The 24,668-nt window shown below is 37.2% G+C and overlaps 1 protein-coding gene across 12 annotated transcripts in view; it reads left to right on the top strand.

The window, feature by feature from the left end:
- The window catches only part of LOC105482551 (capping protein regulator and myosin 1 linker 1), a 341,908-nt gene that overhangs the window by 241,974 nt on the left and 75,266 nt on the right, over positions 1-24,668 (top strand). For 11 of the 12 annotated variants that reach the window (XM_011742711.3, XM_071097499.1, XM_071097498.1 and 8 more), the window contains 4 exons: positions 326-419; positions 10,520-10,618; positions 19,928-20,056; positions 22,010-22,141. In XM_011742711.3, the coding sequence (XP_011741013.2) occupies positions 326-419; positions 10,520-10,618; positions 19,928-20,056; positions 22,010-22,141 (454 nt within the window). The remainder of the gene's footprint in view (positions 1-325; positions 420-10,519; positions 10,619-19,927; positions 20,057-22,009; positions 22,142-24,668) is intronic. The other variant, XM_071097501.1, reaches the window with a different exon arrangement.

Below are 24,668 nucleotides of genomic sequence, written 5' to 3'. Positions count from 1 at the left end.
TTGCCCTCTGTTCATCTTTTCAATCCTAGTGTGAAAATTCTCTCCTTGATGGAATCCAAAACTAAAAGCAAAACAACAAAACTGCATTCCTCAAAGTTGTGTCAGTTTTGTAGGTAGTGTGAATTAATGTGCTTGCTTGTGGTATTGGACCTGTGGTTATTACAAAGGATAATCTGCAATCTAGTGGTCTAAATGGTCTGGTGGTTTGGAATTTTCTAAGCTACTCTTACAGCTATCCTTTTGGATTTTTTTTTTAAAAAAGAGTACTAATTAAGGTAATAGGAAGTTATTTTTAAATAAGTATATTACTTTCTCCTTTTTCTAGGAACTACACGTTAAGATTTATGCCAATTCCTATGTATGATGCTTCTCAAGCCCTAAAAACAAACCCTGAAAAAACAGAAGAGGCTCTGCAAAAGGTATTAAAGAATCAGTAGCTTAATTATAAGCAATTCACATTTAAATTGTGGTTATGTTCCTGAAGGTATTAACAATACTTTGTTATTTTACAAAGTTTTTTTATTTTATTTTATTTTTTTCACATTGTCTTGCGTTCTTGTGACCACAGCTGGGGTAATGCATGACGGGGGGAGGAGTAAACTAAGGAACACTAAAGCTTGTCATGCAATTTAAGTGGAATAAATTAACATTCTTATAACATCAACATGCCGGAGCTGAAGTATAGTTAAAGTATAGTTAACTTCCTGATTGGCTGTCGGAGAAGTGTGTGGAACTGAATATCAGTTTGCACAGCTTCCCTCCTCTTCATCCTCAACAGATGGATCCTTCTCTTCTGTCTTCATCAAGAAATTTAGTGTATTCCTGAGCTCTCACTTTACCATCCTCATCTATAAATGTATATAAATCCACACCCATTCCTGCCTCTGTACTGGCAAACTCAGAGGTACCTTCCACTTCAAAGCCCAGCCATTCCGTGGTGCATTTGACTCCCTTATTCTGCCCTGTGCTAGAAACCTCTGAATCATTCCCTTGCTCTCCCATATCTTCATCCTTCTCTTTCTATGGCCACCTTTCTCTGCATTTTAGATATGCTCAAATATTTCCCATCTGAAGAAGCCTGCTCCACTCACACTGTGGTGGTATTTGAGGAATCTTTGAACTTTTCCTCCCTCTTTGTTCTTTCTCCTTGGTGATGTCATCCAAAAGACCACCAAGATGGCTAAATTTTAGAAAAGATAGCTTCATTAATGATGATTTGCAAACTGAGAAGAGACAGCCTCTAGTGTGTGCTGAATGTGCTCCTCTCTTCAAAGAAGGGAAGGGCAGTTTGGGTTTTATGCCTCACAAGGCCTGCATCATACAGTCGACTTGTACATATTCAGCAGGCTTGGGTAGAAGCTATACATATTTATGAGGGGAGCAGAGTGCATGTGCAATGGGTAAACATATGTAACATACATCTCATATTCACTTTGGGGTGAGGTTTTAGCATTAAAATGAGGGTGAATTTGGTTCTTTATGTTAGAACTATAGTACACGAAGACAGTTTGTGTGCAGCCTCTGTACACTGGCTGAAACTAGTTTCAGGTCTGCAGTTACTTATCAAAAAAGAATGTAAGGCTAGCCCTCTGTCCAGTCAGAGTCGTAGTTGTCTGGGTTGTAAATCAGAATAGAAGGGATCTGATAGTTCCTGTTGTTAGGGTGTTTAGAGCTGTAGAAATTTAGAAATTTGCCTTGCCAGCTGGCCCTGAACCCTTACCCCATAGGTAACTTTGTTTCCTTAACCTTAGGGTCCATCTTAGTTGATGAAGGAGTTGCTCAGATCACAGTGTTACCACCTTCCATCTAGTCTTCCAGAGTTGACTTTCCTCTCTCATTTCTTCCTTAGCTTATCAATCAGCAAGTCTACCATCACGTAGCATAAATCCCTTCATTAGCTTTTCTTCCCTCTGTTCCCATTATGGATACCTTCCTTCAAGTCTCATCATTTCTTACCAGGATTATTGCCACATTTGCCTCCTCTTGTCAGCTTTACATGTTGCAATAAAAAAAAATAGCCATCCTATTTCATGGTAAATCTGAGCAGACTAAAATCTTCACTCTATCCCTTCCTAGTAGCTTTCAGGATAAATAAAGCTGGGTCTCCGTAACACAGCACTGTTCAGAATCTACCTCCTATACACTTCCTACTTCATCTTTGGCCAACTCTTTTGTTTTGACCTGTGTCGAGGAACTCATTAAAAATGCAAATTATTATTATTATTATTATTATTATTTTATTATTCTTTAAGTTCTAGGGTACATGTGCACAACGTGCAGGTTTGTTACATTTGTATACATGTGCCATGTTGGTGTGTTGCACCCATTAACTTGTCATTTACATTAGGTATATCTTCTAATGCCATCCCTCCCCCTTTCCCCCTCCCCATAATAGGCCCTGGAGTGTGATGTTCCCCTTCCTGTGTCCAAGTGATCTCATTGTTCAGTTCCCACCTATGAGTGAGAACATGCAGTGTTTGGTTTTCTGTTCTTGCGATAGTTTGCTGAGAATGATGGTTTCCAGCTGCATCCATGTCCCTACAAAGGACACGAACTCATCCTTTTTTATGGCTGCATAGTATTCCATGATGTATATGTGCCACATTTTCTTTATCCAGTCTATCATTGATGGACATTTGGGTTGATTCCAAGTCCTTGCTATTGTGAATAGTGCTGCAGTAAACATATGTGTGCGTGTGGCTTTATAGCAGCACAATTTATAATCCTTTGGGTATATCCCCAGTGATGGGATGGCTGGGTCAAATGGTATTTCTGGCTGTAGATCCTTGAGAAATTGCCACACTGTTTTCCACAATGGTTGAACTAGTTTACAGTCCCACCAACAGTGTAAAAGTGTTCTTATTTCTCCACATCCTCTCCAGCACCTGTTTTTTCCTGACTTTTTAATGATTGCCATTCTAACTGGTGTGAGATGGTATCTCATTGTTGTTTTGATTTGCATTTCTCTGATGGCGAGTGATGATGAGCATTTTTTCATGTGTCTGTTGGCTATATGAATGTCTTCTTTTGAGAAGTGTCTGTTCATATCCTTTGCCCACTTTTTGATGGGGTTGTTTGTTTTTTTCTTGTAAATTTGTTTGAGTTCTTTGTAGGTTCTAGATATTAGCCCTTTGTCAGATGAGTAGATTGCAAAAATTTTCTGCCACTGTAGGTTGCCTGTTCACTCTGATGGTAGTTTCTTTTGCTGTGCAGAAGCTCTTTAGTTTAATTAGATCCCGTTTGTCAATTTTGGCTTTTGTTGCCGTTGCTTTTGGTGTTTTAGACATGAAGTCCTTGCCCATGCCTATGTCCTGAATGATATTACCTAGGTTTTCTTCTAGGGTTTTTATGGTTTTAGGTCTAGCATTTAAGTCTCTAATCCATCTTGAATTAATTTTCGTATAAGGAGTAAGGAAAGGATCCAGTTTCAGCTTTCTACTTATGGCTAGCCAATTTTCCCAGCACCATTTATTAAATAGGGAATCCTTTCCCCATTTCTTGTTTGTGTCAGGTTTGTCAAAGATCAGATGGCTGTAGATGTGTGGTATTATTTCTGAGGGCTCTGTTCTGTTCCATTGGTCTATATCTCTGTTTTGGTACCAGTACCATGCTGTTTTGGTTACTGTAGCCTTGTAGTATAGTTTGAAGTCAGGTAGCATGATGCCTCCAGCTTTGTTCTTTTGACTTAGGATTGTCTTGGCAATATGGGGTGTTTTTTGGTTCCATATGAACTTTAAAGCAGTTTTTTCCAATTCTGTGAAGAAAGTCATTGGTAGCTTAATGGGGATGACATTGAATCTATAAATTACCTTGGGCAGTATGGCCATTTTCACGATATTGATTTTTCCTATCCATGAGCATGATGTGTTCTCCATTTGTTTGTGTCCTCTTTTATTTCACTGAGCAGTGGTTTGTAGTTCTCCTTGAAGAGGTCCTTTACGTCCCTTGTAAGTTGGATTCCTAGGTATTTTATTCTCTTTGAAGCTATTGTGAATGGGAGTTCATTCATGATTTGGCTCTCTGGTTGTCTGTTACTGGTGTGTAAGAATGCTTGTGATTTTTGCACATTAATTTTGTATCCTGAGACTTTGCTGAAGTTGCTTATCAGCTTAAGGAGATTTTGGGCTGAGACGATGGGGTTTCTAAGTATACAATCATGTCATCTGCAAACAGGGACAGTTTGACTTCTTTTCCTAACTGAATACCCTTTATTTCTTTCTCTTGCCTGATTGCCCTAGCCAGAACTTCCAACACTATGTTGAATAGGAGTGGTGAGAGAGGGCATCCCTGTCTTGTGCCAGTTTTCAAAGGGAATGCTTCCAGTTTTTGCCCATTCAGTATAATATTGGCTGTGGGTTTGCCATAAATAGCTCTTATTATTTTGAGATACGTTTCATCAATACCAAATTTACTGAGAGTGTTTAACATGAAGGCTATTGAATTTTGTCAAAGAAAAAAGCAAATTATTAAGCCTCAGAAACTGGGGTAGGACTTAGCATTTGTGTTTTCACAAGCTTTCCTGGTGTTTGTAAAGTTTGAGAGTCCCTGCTATGTTCCCCACATGCTTTTTCTTTCCTGACTACCATGCAGGTCTGTTGAGATTGAAATAAGTGTCAGCTCATCTAGGAAGACTTCTCAGAGGCCCTTTCCTTCCCTAGGTGTATGGTCTTCGGATTTCCTGTGCTCCTCTCTGTCATTGGCCTTGCAACATTGATTTAAGTTACCTGGCTCCATGTTTTTTTCTCCTAATGGTCTATGAGTTATTTGAAGGCAGAGCTTATGTATTTTTTCATCTTGTTTATTCTCACAGCTAGCACAATGCCTGGTGTGTATGATTGGATACTTCATTGATTGATTGATTGGTTGACAGGGTCTCACTGTGTTGCCTAAGCTGGAGTGCAGTGGTGTAGTCATGGCTCACTGCAGCCTCAACCACCTGTGCTCATGTGATCCTCCCATCTCAACCAGGACTACAAGCATATGCTACTATGCCCAGCTAATTTTTCAAATTTTTTATAGAGATGAGGTTTCACTATGTTGCCCAAGCTGGTTTCAAACTCCTGCACTCAAGCAATCCTCCGGCATTGGCCTCCCAAAGTGTTGGGATTATAGGCGTGAGCCACCATGCCTGGTCACTTGAATACTTTTTAGGCATATGTTGAATAGAAGACAATATGATTGGAGATGGGAGAGGGAAAAGCTGTAGTATGGCAAAATGAATCAAGATTTCAATTTAGAATATCTGACTTAAAATTAAACTCTTCCCATAACCTTCAATAAGTTACTCAATTTTTCTGAACTTTATTTTTTTTCAACTATATAGATAGGAAAAATAAAACTTTGTAATAACGGTTTAGCTGACAATATATAATTCTTACTGGATGTCTGGCACTGTTTTAAATGTTTTACATAAATTAATACATGTATTCCTTAAAAAACGATGCAGTAGGTTCTATTATTACAGATATGGAAAACAAAGAGCAGGAAGATTAATTTGCCTAAGGTGACCATGAGGATCCAGTGACACAGTATATGTGAAAAGGAGTTTGTGAAAAGCTACATAAAAATATTAGATATCTTTATGATTTCCAATAGGATACTAATCAGCTTTGAAAGAATGACATATTCTAGAGAAACCAGATTTCTGGTTTCAGATTTGAACTCTCAAGAGCTTGGAAGTTATCACTCCCATCCTCACAACAGCAAAAAAGCCTGAACAAACAGAAAATCAATGACTTTCCTTAGATCTGTCAAAGAACTTAAGCCACAAGGACAACTATCACCCTGAAAACTGGGGACTGGAAAGAGAGGTGCAGAGAATCACAGTGAATCATAGCCAAGATCAGCCAGGAGCAGAAGCTAGTAGAATAATAACTTATAGGAGCACTTAAACAGTAAGTGATGAATTACCAGAGTCTTAGCATAGACTAGCTTGAGACCTGAAAACTCCTAGGGGTCCAGTTTTAGGGAACCCCCACCCTTTCATGGATTTTACTTCCATGAGTCCCATCAGGCTATCCCAGTTAAGATTGGAGAGAAATTTCCTTTTTTTTTCTGGCAGGGGGAAGAGGAAAATAACTATTTTGAAATATACTCAGAGCATTCTGTTCTAAATAACAAAGGTCTACCAGCCAAAGAAACCACTTTAGTAGGATCTTACCTGAACAGGGGAAAGATAAACAACCCTCCCTCTCTAGCCTTTCTGTCTCACATAAGGGATAGGGTTAAAAAGGATAAGAAATATTTCTGAAGGCCATAGCCCAGGGACCAGGATTGCTTAAAAACAAACAAACAAACAAATAAAAGCTGATCATAAGATTATAGAATACTTCCCCTTCCTAACACCTTATCACCACATCAAATAAAATAACGGTGGATTACAACTGAGCAAACTGCAAGACACAGATTGTAATTAAGAAATAATTTCTAGGGAAACCCCAAAATAACGGGATACAAAAGCAAAAACACTAGAGGAAATCAAAGCCTCTGGCACATACAGCTACAACAAATACTAAACAGAGTCCAGCTCTTAGCCAGTTAATATATAAAACCTCACACTAAAAGGCTGATTACCTCAGTTTGTATTACCAGATATATCATTTTCAGCTTTGAGCCAAAAATTACAAAGCATGTTAAAAAGCAACAAGCACAGTGTGAAAGAGACAAAACAAGCATCAGAACGAGACTTATATGTGATACCAGTTTTGGAATTATCAGAGCCTTTAAATAACCATGATTAACTTGTTAAGGGCTTTAGTGGAAAAGCAGACAGCATACAAAAACAGATGGGTAATGTAAGCAGGAGATAAAAGTTGTTAAGAAAAAAAAATTAAAAGGAAATACTAAGATAAAAAACCTATAACAAAAATGAAGAATGCCTTTGATGAGGTTATTGGTAGACTGGACATGGCTGAGGGAAGAGTCATTGAGCTCTAAGATTCTTCAATAGAAACTTCCCAAACTGAATTGCAAAAAAAAAAAAAAAAAAAAAAAAAGAGAGAAAAGAAAAGAACAGACTATCCCAGCACTGTGGGATAATTATAGAAGATGAAACTTGCAGCTAATGGGAATACCAGAAGGAAAGTAATGAGAGAAAGGAACAGAAGAAATATCTGAAGTAATAATGGCTGATAATTTTCTGAAATTCACAACAGACACTAAACCACAAATCCAGAAAGCTCAGAGACCACCAAGCAGGATAAATACCAAGAAAGCACACATAGGTATAGCAAATTCAAAATGTGGATAACCAACGACAAAGAGATAATCTTTAGAGAATGTAGACTAAAAAAACACCTGTGTATTGAGAAACCAGGATAAGAATTACTCTTTTTGTCAGAAACCATGTAAGTAAGAAGAGAGTGGAGTGAAATATTTAAAGTGTTGACGCAAAAAACCCTTAGCAGCCTGGAATTCTGTATCTAGGAAAATTATCCTTCAAAAGTAATGGAGAAATAAAGACTTTCTAGGATAAACAAAAACTGAGGGAATATAGCACTAGTAGATCTGTCTTGCAAGAAATATTAAAAGTTCTTCATGGAGAAGGAAAATGATACAGATTAGAAATTGGATCTGCATAAAGAAAGGAAGAGCATCAGAGGGAATAAAATAAGGTAATATATTTTTCTTATTATGAATTGATATAATAGATGACTGTTTTTTCAGAGTAGTAATAACCACAATGGACTGGGTGAATATGGTATAAAGGATGGAAAAGGAACTGACAATCTTATGTTATAAGGTACCTACACTACTCATGAATCAATATAGCATTATTTAAAAGTAGACTTGGATTATTTATAAATGCATATTGCAAACACTAAGACAAACACTAAAAACTTTTTTAAAAGGAGTATAATTGATAAACTAGGAGAGAAATGTAACCATACAAAATGCTTAAAGAAACAAAACAAATGTAATAAATAGAAAAGTTACAAACATGGTAGATATGAATCCTACTATATTAACACATAATTGACAGGCCAGAAAATTGAAAATAGGTACAGAAAATGGACATTCAGGACAAAGTATGCAGATATGTTAACTGTAACATTTGTACTTTGTTAATAAAAAAATAGGTGACTTTAAAGCTTGTATTTATTGGTTTCTCTTCTCTCCCCTCCCCTCTTCTTCCCTCTAGTTCTCCTGTTCTTCTCCCCTCCTTCACCTCTCATTTCCTTTTCCTCTCCTCTCCTCTTCTGTTCTTTTTTTTTCTGAGACAAGGTCTCACTCTGTTGCCCAGGCCAGAGTACAGTGGCGCAGTCATAGCTCACTGTAGCCTCAAATTCCTGAGCTCAAGTGATCCTGCCACTTCAGCCTCCTGAATAGCTAGAACTACAGGAGTAAGCCATAATGCCTGGCTAGTTTTTTAATTTTTTGTAGAGATGAGATCTTGCTACGTTGCCCATGCTGGTCTCCAACTCCTGGGCTCAAGTGATCCTCCTGCCTCATCCTCCCAAAGTGTTGGGATTCAAGCGTGAGCCACCACGCCCAGCCTATTGGTTTTTCTTGTAAAACTTGCTGTGTTCTTATATATTCGTTTTTATTTTAACAGGTAGATTTTTGTCTTCTGGAAAAAAAATGACTTATTTAGTTTTACTCTACTGAAGAAAAAAATACTGTGATTCAATACTCAATCTTAAACACACACACACACACACACACACACACACACACACACGATTCCTTTACTAAAACACAGATTTTTTTGTTTCGTTTTTGCTTCTTGCTCTGTTTTCAGCAGTGGGACCAGCGATGTCTAACTAGCTCTAGGTTATCTCCCAGCTTGCTCTCAACTGTCCAGGGGAGCCCAGTAAACATGATAATGACCCCTTTGGTCCTTCAGGAGGTGGATTTTCTGTCCTTAGTCTGAAATGATACATGCAAGCAAAGTTTACCCTATTAATCTAAGATGCAAATAATTTTGGTGGTGGTGTATACAGACCTGATATTAAAGTCACTTGAAAATTGTTACTGTTTCTTCCTTTTGAACTGGTTTTTAGAAGCAAGCTTTAGAGTATTACTCTTAAAAGAAATTCCTTCCTGGCTTAAGTCTATAAAGCACCACTGGTGCCTCTGGGGAAATGTCTGGAAGGCATGAGCCAGCCTTGGATGCACTGCCTGTGTGTGAGATGAGCCTTCTGAAAAAGCAAACTTCTCTCAGACCCAGCCACAGCCAGTGCTGCAGTGAGGCCAAATGTATAAGAATTAATAAAGCAAAAGGACCGGAAGCTGGATGGTGGTGTGTGCCTGTCATACATTTCAGGCAAGAATCTTTTCAGCAAAATATTTTGCATTGATAGTCATGTCACCTTGGAAAGAGATGACTTCTTGGGAAGCAGCAAGAGAAAGTAATGTAATATACTGTCAAGGCATTAATGTGTCACTTTAATGATGTTTCATTTCAGGTATCTTTTCGTTTTTATAATTTCTTCGTTTATGTTTAATGGAAAGTTACATTTTGTTCTGCTTTATATTTTCAAGGGATGATCATAATTATAGTCTGTATTTTAATAGTTTCTAATTGACATTAAGTAGTAGTCATTTTAGCATATGGAAAATAAAAATTAAAATGTAAAAATACTTAGAGCTTCGCAGTTATTAGAAGTTCTTAACCAGGGAACTGCTGTGACAAATTAAAAGCCAAATGGTTAAGTGATGTTACTAAAAACAAACAAAAAGAACAAATTTAAAAAAATAGATGACAAAATTTACCAACCTCAGATTATTCCTTTAAAAACATCTTTATAATACCTATCATTCTTAATAGTTAACCTTGCATTTTTGTTAAATATGTATTTATTACATATTATTCTTCTTGAATGCTTATTTTAATCTAGTTATTTGTACCTTTGAATTTTTCATAGTAGATAATCTATGTATAAAAATACAGAAATCCATTTTTTATTTGCTATAATTTTAATAATTCAGTCCTGTTTTTGAGAAAATATGAAAATTTGATGGGTTAATGAAATTAGTATATGTCTTTGAGTTGTACCAGCCTGTATCCTTCAAATGTATTAGCAATTCTCTCTGTCTCTTTTTACGTTAAAATAAAGAATTTTCTAAGTGCTGATACATTCTACAGCTGGAATAAGGCTATAAGAGATTCAGAGAGCACTACCCTTATTCCTTGGGGATATTTATTTAACTTCTGAACTGTTGGGTAGTTAAAAATTCATGTGAGAGAAGGATTGAGGTTGTGTGCTGAAAGTGATGAAAAGTCGCGAAGTGGGGTCTCTGACCCTGCAGGCAATTAAAAACCTGCTTATCTTTTTCAACTACTGAGTTACACAAAAATTACTCCAATTACCTGCAAGTTGAATCTCTAACTAAAACCACCAGTACTCACAATGAAAGCCAGTTTCTCCATCCCGTGTGTTTTGTGGTGTCAAGGCACTGGCAGGATGTATGTATTAGCGCTTTGGTTTTTAAGTTCAGCAACTGACTGTTTCACTTGTACTTTATTCTCTGCTGGGTTGAAATGTATTCTTGAGGGATACCTGTGCTTTATTTCCAGATAGAAAACTACCTGCTACGAAATCACGAGACTAGAAAATACCTTCAAGAGCAGGCCTACCGCCTGCAGCAGGGTATTGTCACCAGCACCACCCAGCAGGTAAGCGAGCCAGTGCTTGTGACTTCGCCTTCTGTTCTTAACTGACCCTCTGAGAGCAAAAGACTTCTAGCGTTTGAATCATTTCCAGCGGGTCAATAAGAACTAGTTTTTGAAAATGACAACAAATCCAAGTAGAGTTTTAGGGAAGATACTGAAGGAGGAAAAGGTAGGCTAATTCTAATGCTAAATATGCACTTTTAATTATCAATCAACAATTGCCAGTAAGATAGGTTTCTATACAAATATTAGGAACTTTTGGTTATAATAGATAACAAAATCTGAAAGTGATCAAATTTGCTACTTTGGAGACATTCTGTTCCTTTCTCTTTATTCCTTCACACTTCCATGGGTAGAATACAGATTCTCAGATTTTATGTTGACAATGTCAGGTTCATTAAAAAAAGAAAAAAAAAAATTCCGAGATTCTTTTGAAGAAAAGTTTGATGAATGTTAATTAACACATGCTGAAGAGAAACTGAGGTGTTTTTCTCTTATACTGCATTCCTCTTCGCTCTACCCAGCTTTACTGAGGAAACGGAATTATAATAATTTTTAAAAATGTGAAATATTTCTTTTCAAAAAATTAACCAAAACCAAAAATCACAAGCTATTTGAGGAAAGCAATTTATGTGTCAAAGAGCAAGATGAACAAAGGAATTGAGCTCAGATAATGCAGAGTACAGCAGAGAGCTTTAAAAAAAATTGTCATTTTAAGTTCATTGGGACTACAGAGAATGATATGTCCATAAAATAAGAATAGGCTGCTATGAACAGGAGTAGTCAGAGAATAAGAACAGTGCTTAACAATTAAAATTATGATACTCTGGTACAGAATTAAATAAACTGATAGGACCAAACTAAGCTGGTCCTCTGGAAGAAAAAGTAGAGCAAATCTTTATAGCTTATAATAAAAAAAAAGACAAAGATTAAAAATAGGAAAGCAAAGTAAGTGAAGTGGTTAATTGACTTAGAATAATCAACAGCCTTCTAATGGAGCTTCAAAATTATTATAAAAATGAGAGATATTAGAGAACAGAAAATAATAGAAAACCATTTCATATGAGTCTTGGAATTGATATAGCCCACTAGAATTGATCAGAATGAGTGGGCAAAGGGATCCACACCTAAATATATCTTGGTGGTATCTCAGAACACTTAGAATAAAGAAAAAAAAAATCTTAAAGAGTTCCGGGCCGGATGCCGTGACTCACGCCTGTAATCTCAACACTTGGGAGGTTGAGACAGGTGGATCACTTGAGGTCAGGAGTTTCAGACCAGCCTGGCCAACATGGTGAAACCCTGTCTCTATTGAACGTACAAAAGAAAAAGTAGCCAGGCGTAGTGGCACAGACCTGTACTCCCAGCTACTTGGGAGGCTGAAGCAGGAGAATCACTTGAACCTGGGAGGTAGAGGTTGCAGTGGGCCAAGTGCGTGTGAGACTCTGACTCAAAAAAAAAAAAAAAAAAAAAGTTCCAGAAAGAGTAAATGGGCTATCTTACAAGGGAACTAGAATCATTTCTTAGCATCAATCCCAATTAGTATATGTAAACGAAGTAATGTCTTCTTAGTTTGGAAATGGATTTATTCTGGACCAAGAATCGTATACCTAGCTGTTTTCAGACATGAACTCAGAAACTCTATTCCCTTTGTATTCCATATATGAAAAAAAGTTACTTGAATAAATTCTCAAACAGGAAAGTATGCAATATGAGGTATAAATAGGATATGATAGCAGATATGAAATTGTAGAAGTTTTACAAGCTGAAAGAAAGATTTTAAAAATCGCTGCTTTGGGAAAATCTACTTTGAGCTACGGGGTTAAGGGACATGGGATTGGCATGTCTTTCTCTGGGGCAGCCATAATCACAACTTTATAACTACATTTTAGAGGGTTTAAAATTTTAATATTAGACAAGCATTTCTCTGATGGCCAGTGATGATGAGCATTTTTTCATGTGTCTGTTGGCTGTATGAATGTCCTCTTTTGAGAAATGTCTATTCATGTCCTTTGCCCACTTTTTGATGGGGTTGTTTGTTTTTTTCTTGTAAATTTGTTTGAGTTCTTTATAGGTTCTGGATATTAGCCCTTTGTCTGATGAGTAGATTGCAAAAATTTTCTCCCATTCTGTAGGTTGCCTGTTCACTCTGATGGTATTTTCTTTTGCTATGCAGAAGCTCTTTAGTTTAATTAGATCCCATTTGTCAATTTTGGCTTTTGTTGCCATTGCTTTTGGTGTTTTAGACATGAAGTCCTTGCCCATGCCTATGTCCTGAATGGTATTACCTAGGTTTTCTTCTGGGTTTTTATGGTATTAGGTCTAACATTTAAGTCTCTAATCATCTGAATGGCAATCTTAATTATTGCTACATAACAGATTGTAAATGTTGAAAATCACAATAATGTAAAGGTAATGAAAGATACTAAAATTAGAAGTTTAAGAGGGAGAAAGTTGAATGGTATTGTAAGTATGCTAAATGTTTAGTTTTTATTTCATGGAATTAACTGCTATTTTCTATAATTCATAAATCAAAAACATAAAAATAAGTATCCTATTTAAATTTAAAATGGAAGCCACCAGAGGAATTAAAAGAGCAGAGGCTTTAGAGAAATTAGAAGCTTAGAAGAAATTAGAGAAATTAGAAATTTAGAGGCTTTAGAAAAAAAAAGAATTTTTCTCTGCAAATTGAAAAGAATTGACTAGTAGGGAAATTTTTGTCATTTTAGACCATGTTGAATGACTCACATTATTTTCTTACCTTGTTAAAAATGTTATTTAATTTTCTGTTGCTTCTTCTTAACAGAGAATGAAAGAAAGATGTCCATAATAAAAATGTCATGTATAATATTCCAATTAGGTAAAATATGGATGACTATATAGATAGGCATAGAGATATGTGAAAGGGTGTTCGTCACAATATTAATGATGGTTATTTTAGGTGATATGAAAGGTGTATTTTATTCTCTTATACTTCTCAGTATGGTTTGAATGTTTTATAAATATGCATTGTTTAAGCAAGAAAAAGTAAACCAATATGTGTCGAGAAGAAAAGTTGTACTGGTGAAGTAGCAGGACTTTTGATAAAGCCATTATTTTGACCTTACCAGTCCCTTAAAAATCTAATTTATTTTCCTGCAAAGAACTAATACTAGCCTAGTATTTTATGGTTTACTGTTATTCACAGGTTTTTGTGTTTAATATGAAAAGCAATGATAGTTACATTGACACTTTGTCTTGTGTTCCTTTATGAGCTACAGTAATGAAGACTTCTCACTCTGTCACCCAGGCTGGAGTGCAGTGGCGCAATCTCAGCTCACTACCAACCCCTGCCTCCCGGGTTCAAGCAATTCTTCTCCCTCAGCTTCCTGAGTAGCTGGGATTACAGGCACCTACCACCATGCCCGGCTAATTTTTGTATTTTTAGTAGAGACAGGGTTTCACCATGTTGCCCAGGCTGGTCTCGAACTCACCTCAAGTGATCCACCCACCATGGCCTCCCAAAGTGCTGGAATTACAGGTGTGAGCTACCGTGCCCGGCCCAAGACTTCTTTTCTTTTCTTTCTTTTTTTTTTCCTTTTTTTTTTGAGACGGAGTTTCGCTCTTGTCGCTCAGGCTGGAGTGCGATGGCGGGATCCTGGCTCACTGCAACCTACGCCTCCAGGTTCAAGCGATTCTCCTGCCTCAGCCTTTCTTTTCTTAATATAATATCTTTCCAACTTTTTCCCCCTAATTCAGAGCAGATTTTGCCCATCCAAAAGAAATTACAGCAGCACCCTTTAATGCTTATTCTTAAAAGTACGTTTCATCAATTGAGAGAAAATTGTACACAAGAGCAGTTGGTGGATGCTTAATTCTGCATAGATGGCATTATTCTGAATTATCTAAGTCATTATGTAGTAGGTATATTACCACCTTTACACTTTGGGAATTTCTTAGGACATTATGATTAGCAGTTTTTAGACTTTAATCATTTTAGTCACTTCAGGAGAGATTTACCTTGAAGATTCCAAAAACCTGAATATAGAAAGGATAGACCCTCTGTGACTAATGCCCCTGCCAACTTAATAGCCATCATTCTCAGTCATCATTCTCAGGTGACATCAAAGGCATTAAAGAATGTTTTAATGAAATATTGAAGTCTCATAACTGCTTGTATTTGTTTTTGTCTGGTGACTTTGATTAGGAAATATTTTTGTAAGACTCAACATTCTACCTTCGTTTTTGATACCTCCTTTTCCAGATGATAAAGCCTCTTAATTAGGACTCAGCAAACTTCTTCTGTAAAAAGCCATATAGTAAATATTTTACTAGTTTTGGAACCCATAGGATCTCTGTTGCAGCTACTCAACTCTGCTGTGGTACGGTGAAAGCCACCACAGACAATATGTAAATGAATGAGTGTTAACAATAAAACCGTAGTTATAAAAACAGGCCCAGAATTGCCTGCCACTCGCCATGCTCTTCTATTTAGCCTTCTCACCAAGAAAGAAAGAGAGAGAGAGAGAGAAAGAAAGAGGGAAAGAAGGAGAGAAAGAAAGAGGAGGCGGGGGAGGGGGCTTTACTGCTTACAGCTATTTGCTTGGTATATTCCCTTTCCTCTTTCATGTGCACATCTTTACATTTGCAGTCCTAACTTTGTTAAACACTCACTTTGCAACCTTTTGAAAAATGGCCTCTGTCCCTCTTTATCTACTGAAATGGCTCTTTCATTGGTTTCTTTGTCACAAAGTGCTGGGGCCTTTTCTCCTTCTTTGTCTCTTGATAAAAGGAGGCAGAATATTATGGTTAAGAATCTGGGCTCTCAAGTCAGATGACCCCAGATATAAATCCAGGCTCTGCTATTCCCTATGTGTACGAACTTAAGTTAGTCACTTACTAACCTCTTTAAGCCTCAGTTTTTTCATCTGTTTATTGGGGATGATGATAGTACCCATCTATGAAGGTGCTGTAAAGAGTAACTGAGATAATGCTTGAAAAGTATTTGGCTTCTTACCAGTAAACATTAATGGTTTTTTTTGGCTGTTATTTTTATTATTACGGTTACCATCATTATTATGGACCATCTCATCTTTCTTAAAACTCAATTCTTAGTTCATTGGACAATGTGCCATTCTGAATGTTCTGCCACTCTTGTGTCTTACCTTCTACTTTCTACACAACTCTTTCTCTTTTCATATCCCCAATACAGGATTTTTTTTCAAAGCTTTGTATTTAGTGTTCTTTTCCTTTGGCTGTTTACTTCTGTTTTAACTCTCTCATCTGTAGATGACTCCTGGATCTAACCATTCAGTCCCTGTTTCTTTCCAGAGAGCCCTATCTTGCCACTTATTTTTTTCAGCATCTCCACTCCTTTGGCATTCTGAGATACCAGTCATTAAGACCAAACTCATCCTTTTGAACTCTTGATTTTGCTGTTTCACTCAGGAACATCATCATTCACTGAGAGTTGAACCTTTGGAGTCATCTTGAACTCTTCATTTGCTTTCCCCATCCATTACCCATTATATACTGTCCAGTGGCTGCAAAAGATACTTCTTTTGTTTTTATTTATACTACCAGCCCTCTTGCTAAGGTCTTTTTACTAACTACCTTCTACGTCTTTTTTTTTTTTTTTTTTTTTAAACAAGAACTGCAAGAACTAGTTTTTTCATCTTCCGTGTCTCTTCCTGCTTTCCACAGCCCATGCCCTTTGTATCAGGGACGTGAGCCACCATGAATGTTTTTATGGGAAGGGATTTCTAGAGCTCACAATTGTGGGGGAGAGCTGGGGAAGTGGTACTCTGTGCCTTGGACACCATGTTCAACCTCTTAGCCTGCACTGGAGTGCTATAATATCCTACCTTAACCCATCATTCCAATCTGATCTCCCACTATAAGGTGCCTCTATTCCTAACCAGGAGATAGGAGTCATAGTGTCTGGATGTACCACTGCTTGGGTTCATTCTTTTGCTTAACAATCCCTTCTGTTTTCTCAATCTGTACAAATATTTCAGGACTCAGCTAAAAAAAAAAATAAAAGTAATTTTTAACCTCACCTAGGTGTGATTCCTCCTTTGGCTAAAATTTTTTAAAAGCTTATATCATTCATTTATCATTGAATAAACAGTTGTAAAGGTCTATGATATGGCAGGCACTATCTTAAGAAATAGGAATTCAGCGGTGAAGAAAATAAAATGTTCATGTCCTTGTGGATATTATGTAGCACTTTGTGTCTTACGTTACTATTAATTGTCAATATTTCTTCCCACTTCTAGGTTTTTAAGTTGCTGATGGCAAGGGGTAACGTTTTTCAACACTGTATCTCCTCTATGCCAGGTGTTCAGTTTATTTCTATTGAATGGAATAAAGAAACAGATGTGGAGAGTGATAAAATTTTCTATGAATAAGCTGTTTGCTGGAAGTAAGATCAGTTGTATCAACTTGTGAGCAACAACAGATGACATTTATTGCTAATAGTTGTAATTCTTACACGTGGGTTCAATAGCCCAGTATATTTGAAAAAGCCTAGGTAGTCACCAGCAAGTATGATATGAGTTAATGGTGTGACATAGTTGCCAAAGAAACCAATTTGACTTGTACTGTATTAATGAAGGTATACTTTCTACAGTAAGGAAGCTCAGCTCTGTGCTTACCAGTCCACTCTTATGTTACAATCCATTTCACTGAGGAGGGCATACTTCATGAGGTTCTAGGTGGAAGACAGAATGCAGAAGTGACTTACAGGAAAGGAGGTCAAGGACTGCAGAACTGTGTCAGTGTAGGCATGGGAAAAGGAGCTGGGAATGTTAAACCTGAAGAAAAGAACGCTAAGGAAGAAAAGATGGGTATATTTAAATATGTGCAAGACTGTCACTGGAAGAGATCATATGATTGTGCAGGGTGTTCACAAGGGGAAGATATGGGAACTGCAGGATGGATGTAAGAAGACAGATTGAGACTCAAAACCATGTCTGGGAATGACAGGGTACATTTTCTTGGAAGGAATTGGACTTCGTAAACTATGGCAGTCAACAACTTTTCTGTGTAGCTTTAGAGAAACTGAACACTATAGGGTTAGGGTGAAGTAGAGAGGTTAAACTAAACAGCCCTAACACAACCGTCTTCTATGAGGTCTTCTAACGGAGTAACCCAAGAGATTATAGCCTTTCAGATTGCATCTTGTTTATTTTTCATATTTATGTACTTGAGAGATGAATTATGAACTGATAAACCCCTTGATTTACTTTTTTCAAAATTTTCAATTTATACTCTGTGTAATCATTGTATGTCATCTTAAATAGTTTACCTTTTCTGAGCTTTGAGCTCTTTCATGGTAAAGGATCTACATGTGGTCTGTTGAGCTATGCTCAGAAGAATCTTGGAGACGTGAGATTTTTATGTCTCCTTTGAATTGAAGAACTTAATTTTGATTTTTCTTTTGGATGACATTTTAAAATGTTCTACTTAAAAACCGTTTTTGTTAAGGTCCTGTAAACCCTCTCTCTTTGGTGAATGCATACATTTCAAGCATCTCTTTGGTCTCTCTTGGTGATTAAAGATACCAGCTTTATAGTGCCTCATCCACATGCCTCTCAAATTAGCCTATTGCGGCCCCAAATGTGTATCAATTTCTTTCTTAGTGTGTGGCTTATTTGTCTCTTGAAATTGGGCATTCATTCTTTGTAAAATATGAATTATTGATGACCCTTTTTGCTTCGGGAAGCACAGATCAATACAATAGTTAGAAGAGTTATGATTTCTATCAATTAAGATTTTTAAAAACTTATAGTTAGCTCTATTCAGGGCATTGTGTAAATGCAGAAAGATATGATTTCTGCCTGCAATCATAGGCAGGAATCATAACTTTCTTATCTTAAATTTTAGGGATTTTAGGCAGAGAATTTGATGTGAGAAGCAATATTCATATAACTTCTTTTTCCTTTGGGGATCTCAAGATACTAACTTATGTAACCTCAATATATTTTACAGCAATAGGAGCTGTTTTTATTATACATGAACTTTGGCATTACTGGCCCTTTATCAGTAATAGGTGCTTTGAGTGGTGTTATATTACTGAATTGTCTTCATAACACACTAGTAAAGAAGGTGCGGTAGATATTATGAACGTGACTTTACAAAGAAAAAGGCAAGAGAGATGGCAGTGCTGCAGCAAGTAAACATGGGCTTTGTAATCAGACTTGAAGTCTTCGGAATAGTGTGTAAAAGTCTCTTATCATTTTGAAATTTATGGGGGAAGAAGGGCAGACTTTAGCTTCCTATAGTTATGATATCAAATAATTCAAAATAGAGAAGTGCGAATTTAACTAAAAAAAGAATATTGTTTGTCTCCTCTGCCAAATGAATTATCAGATGGAAGGGGACTCTTGACATGTAAGGTCTTTGAAGCATGAATAATTTTTTTAAGAACATGAAATAAATAGACAACCAGCAGCTCTGGCGAAAATATTGGAGACACTTAAAACCACACTGTGGTTATCTTTTTCTTCAGACTTCTTGGCTTCCTTCATGCTTTTTTGTATAAGTATAGAAGAGCATAATCTTACCTTTTGTATTATTTTTTGTCTACCATAGGGATCCACCATCTCCTATTGGGTTTTGTATTTATATCCGTAAAACAGTTGAGAATGATTTAGGTGCAATTAACCTGGCAGGGGAGGCATCTTACTGTAAATTAGACGATATTGACTTTATTATTACCTATGTCAGTTTAATAAAACCTCAGTTTGTTTTTGTTTTTTGGTAGCTCTTAGTTTACAAAGAAAAATGGTTGATGTAATTGAATCAATTTTTAAAATACCGATTTTTAAGAGATACTCTGGTTTCTATAGTATTGAGACCAACTGACTGTCGGGCATCATTTTGTAGTCATCGCAACAGTCTCAGTGTTGCACATTTTATTTCTCTGTTTCCTCAGTACCTAACTCTATGTCTAACACAGAGGGTGCTCACTGAAACTTAATGAAGGAGTTAGTATCTAGCAGAATGTCACCAAGTGAGCTTCTGAATCATCAAGAAGTGTTCACTTTTGTTCTAGGTGCTGCATTCCCTAAGGCAGGAAAGGGAACTGAAATGCCTTCAATTTTTTTCTGGTGTTAAAGTTGCCAAAGGTTACTTGCATGAATAAAGTTAATTAATAATTGCTTATAAGCAGCATTCTCAACGATTCCAGTTAGAAGGGTTTGAGGTTTTCATCCTCATGCATTCTGTGGTTTGCTGAAGTTGTTTTCATACTCCTTCATTCTGTGTTTCCTTCTATCTGAATATCGGCGGGGCTGACTTGGATGCTTGCCTTTTTCTGGTTTGGAGCAGATGATTGACAGAATATGTGTGAAAGTACAAGATCATCTCAACTCCTTACGAAATTGTGGGGGAGATGCTATCCAGGAAGATTTAAAATCAGCAGAGCGGCTCATGCGTGATGCTAAGAACTCTAAAACGGTGAGTTTCACTTCAGGCTGTGTGAGAGTCTGGTGTAATAAAAGCGTTTAATAAAATTTAGTTTTAGAAACCAGTTTCAACTTTCTTTCTCTCTCTACCCAATTCCAGGTTTACTAACAAGTGGCAAAGTGAACTGAATTAGCCTTGACCTCCTTTCTGTACCTGTGCTGATTACCAATAATCAAGATATAGAATAAAAAGCAGAGGGCCAGGGTGATTTCCAGAGGGTGTGATTGGGCCCTCAACAACTGAAAGGGAGCTGTAGTTTAAATGAGTAACAGCTCATTTAAAATGATTCTGCTTCTAAGCTGATAACATGAAACTCCCCTCTGTTGCCTCTAAAAGGAAGTTTCTTTCACATTAGACTTTGGTTCCCAGTGTGTGACTTAGTAGAGCAAGGACTTAACTGTGAGTCAGAAAATCTGAGATCTGGTTTTGGTTCTGCTGTTAGAATCACACAATCACTGAATGTCATGAGTATGAGGAAACTGTAGATCAATCAGATACTCTGGTGATACAATAAGAAATGTATATTTGGTCTTTGTTCCCAGTTCCTGATATGAAGCTTCTAAAACCCTTGTAATTTCCTGAGTGATAGGGATGATAGGAGCATCTTTTGTTATAATATTTGGTCTTTGTCCCTGGTTCCTGGCACAGAGCTTCTAAAACCCCTGTAATTTCCTGAGTGACAGAGATGATAATAGCATCTTTATTATTAATGAAAAGCCCCTCTCATCACACCAGAGTTTATCCTAATGAGGTGACTCTTCCTGTGCCCCTAGAAAGTTGCAGGATAGGGAAGGTTGCCAGAGGAACCAGCCATGTTATTAGTGAACTGAATCTGTCAGCTCCACCCCCTGGAATCCATGGAAATGGAGAGGGGCTGGAGATTGAATGGACACCAATGGCCAATGATTTAATCAGTCATGTCTATGTAATGGGTCCTCCATAAAATGTCTAAACAGTAGTCTTCAGAGAACTTTTGGGTTGATGTACTCATCAACATGCTGGGAGGGCTGTATACCTGGAGAGTGCCCCCGAAGCTCCCCCAGCTCCGTACTTCACCCTATACATCTTCTGTTTGGCTACTCCTGAGCTGTATCTTGCATAATAAACCAGTAATCATAAGTAAAATGCTTGGCTGAGTTCTGTAAGTCATTTTAGCAAATTACGGAAACTGAGAAAGGATTTATGGGAGCCCCTTGAATTTAAGGCTTGTTAGAAGTACCAGTAACAACCTGGGACCTGTGACTGCCATCTGAATTGGGGATAGTCTGGTGAGACTGAGTCCTTCGCTTTTGGGATCCGAGGCAAACTCTGGGTAGACAGTGTCAGAATTAAATTGAATAGATTTGTAGGACACCTATTTAGTGTATGCAGAGAACTGGAGACTTGTCCGGTGTGGCAAACACCTACACTTTTGGTGATAGAAGTGTTGTAAGTAAAAGCAGCTCAGCTTTCATACCCCAGATAAAGAAATTAAGACACGAAGCGGGGCTGGGCGCAGCGGTATGTGCCTGTAATCCCAGCTACTCGGGAGGCTGAGACAGGAGAATCGCTTGAAGGCGGGAGGCAGAGGTTGCAGTGAGCCGAGATTGTGCCATTGCTCTCCAGCCTGGGAAACAAAAGCAAAACTCCATCTCAAAAAGAAAAAAAAAAGACATGAGGGGGTAATGTATTATTCCTGTGGTTTCAAAGCTGCTTAATGACAGAAGTGGTCAATGTGAAAGTCTCCTAATACCCAGTCTAGTGTTTCTTAGGGTTGCCATGATTCATTGAATAAAAATGAATGCCCATAGTCTGGGTATCAGTTTATTAATCCGTGCAAAGAGCCTTTGACTGAGAAGAGATTACGCCTAACAGTATGTCTTCACCCTTCTCATTCACTCTGCAATGGCTTTGATTGAAATATTTACTCAGTTATAAAGAGGTTTTTTTTTCTTTCTCTTACAGTTGTTACCAAATTTATACCATGTTGGTGGTGCATCTTGGGCGGGAGCCAGTGGCTTGTTATCCAGTCCAATTCAGGAGACCCTGGAATCAATGGCTGGAGAAGTTACAAGAGTAGTAGATGAACAACTAAAGGTTTGTGGGATTTGTTATTTGGGAAATGAAATTGTTAAGATTTAACTATGTGTGATAGCATTTTATTCCATAGCTATCTGTGTTTTATAGATTTGTATGTGTGCATGCTGCAAAGATGTACTTGTAGTAAAAATTGAATACTGTGTCTTTTGCAGCTTCATTATAAGTTTTGGAAAGACTTCTTACATAATCATTTTTGATGGTAAACCTCTAAATGTACCTAATAAATTATGGGTTGCCACTGATAAAGGAGTGATTGATTTCTATTAAGGGAGTAGAAAGAGAAGTGTGCTTCAGGAAAAAATACCTTCTGTTATTAACATCTGATTTAGAGAATGGGAAAAATGATGGTAAGTACATTTACATTACCTAGATAGTGCTTATGTGGGGAGTCTGCCACTGGGTGAATAGATAATCTTGTAAGGAGCTGGTTGAAAGACTAGGAAAGGTATTTAAATGTAATTACAAGGTACTCAAAGTTGCAGAGACCTGCCTATAGATTCACTGGAAAAAAGGTGAAAAAAAGGTTAAAAAAAAAAAAAAAAAAGAAGTTATTGAAATTTTAGGGGAATAGACTAATCTAAGACCAGCTTTTGCTTAAAGTAACTTCAAGAAACACCTACACTAGATAAATTTCACGTTCAGAAAGTTTTCATCACTTCCAATCTGCCTATCAAGGCAGCTTGTAAAAACTGTGTCTGAATTTGTGTAAGTATTTGGCCGGTTTTCTTCTGAGAACACAATTACTACAGCATATAGGGATTTGAAGTACAAATCAGTAATAACTTTGCAGCATGTTAATTACTCTCTTTGAAAATTAAGTTAATGAAGGAGAAAATGTGGGGTTTTCTTTTTAAGGAGTTTAATCCCCTGTCTTCCTGTGCATATGATACAGAGAGACTCTGTGTGTCATTTTTATTTTATTTAATCATGGTTGTTTTTAATCCGTCCTGAGCAGAGACAAATGGGCAGAAAAAGGAGTGGATGGTAGAGTTCTGCTAGACCATTTATTAATTAATAGCACTTGTTTTATCCTCCATGAAGGATAACATATTTAAAACAAAATTGGCTTTGTTGTTTATTTTTAACTGTAAAAACTGACTTACTCTTTGTGAAATGTTTAACCAATACTAACATGTAGGGAATAAAAGAAAGTGAAAAAATTCCCTGAGATCCCAGAGGTAGTATCTCTGTTAATATCTTAGTGAATTTCTAGACATTCTGTGCCTATATAAACAGTTTTTTATATAAGTGATCATACTATACATACTGATTGGTAACCTTATTCTATTTGGTACAATGTCATGAATACAATTATAGGTTGATGAATAATCATTTTTAATGGCTATGTGGTATTCCATTGCATAGATGTACCAGCATAATTTATTTTATAATTTCTGATTAATTTAGTTAGGGTAAATGTCTATAACTGACCCATTGTTATGTCAAATAGTATTATACTTTCATATGTATTCACACACTGCTATTCACTAGTGCAGGCAATTGCTGATTTTGCCACATCTTTAACAACGCTAAGTTTATCAACCTTTTAATATTTTTCCATGTAATGGGGAAAAAAATTTTTTCATTGTGTCTTTTTGTTTTTTGAGATGGTGTCTAGCTCTGTCACCCAGGCTGGAGTGCAGTGGCATGATCTCAGCTCACTGTAACCTCTGCCTCCTGGGTTCAAGCTATTCTCCCGTGTCAGCCTCCCAAGTAGCTAGGACTACAGGTGTCGGCCACCACGCCCGGCTAATTTTTGTATTTTTAGTAGAGACGGGGTTTCACCATATTAGCCAGACTGGTCTCAAACTCCTGACATCAGCTCAAGTGATCTGCCTGCCTCTGCCTCCCAAAGTGCTGGGATTATAGGCATGAGCCACCGCTCCCGGCCTCATTGTGTTTTTTGGATTTCTTCAATAACTCAGTGATGCATCAAGTAATTTCATCCCGCCTTTGTATTTCTTCTTCTGTAAATTATGTATTCATATCTATTGCCTAATTTGTTTCATTTGTAAGAACTTATTCCATACTGAAAATTGGCTAGAATTTAAATGGGCATGAAACATTTGTAACAGGACCTTTCCTATCAAACAGCTTCAAAATTGTCATTTCAACTGGTCTAAACGACAAACCACCCCTTATATCTTTGGTGTTCATTTTCTTCTCATTGCATGGAATTGTTGAAATGGATTCTTGCCAGTCTCTTTCTCAGGAGGGAGCAGAAGGAGAATATCTGAAGTATAACTATATGTATTTTTATTTTTATTTATTTATTTATTTATTTTTTATTTTTTTTTTTTGAGACGGAGTCTCGCTCTGTCACCCAGGCTGGAGTGCAGTGGCCGGATCTCAGCTCACTGCAAGCTCCGCCTCCCGGGTTCACGCCATTCTCCTGCCTCAGCCTCCCGAGTAGCTGGGACTACAGGCGCCTGCCACCTCCCCCGGCTAAGTTTTTGTATTTTTAGTAGAGACGGGGTTTCACTGTGTTACCCAGGGTGGTCTCGATCTCCTGACCTCGTGATCC

Source organism: Macaca nemestrina, chromosome 5 (assembly GCF_043159975.1).
Source record: "Macaca nemestrina isolate mMacNem1 chromosome 5, mMacNem.hap1, whole genome shotgun sequence".
Classification (NCBI taxonomy): Eukaryota; Metazoa; Chordata; class Mammalia; order Primates; family Cercopithecidae; genus Macaca; species Macaca nemestrina.
Note: the sequence above shows the minus strand (reverse complement) of the source record. Positions and strands in the feature narration are given on the sequence as shown.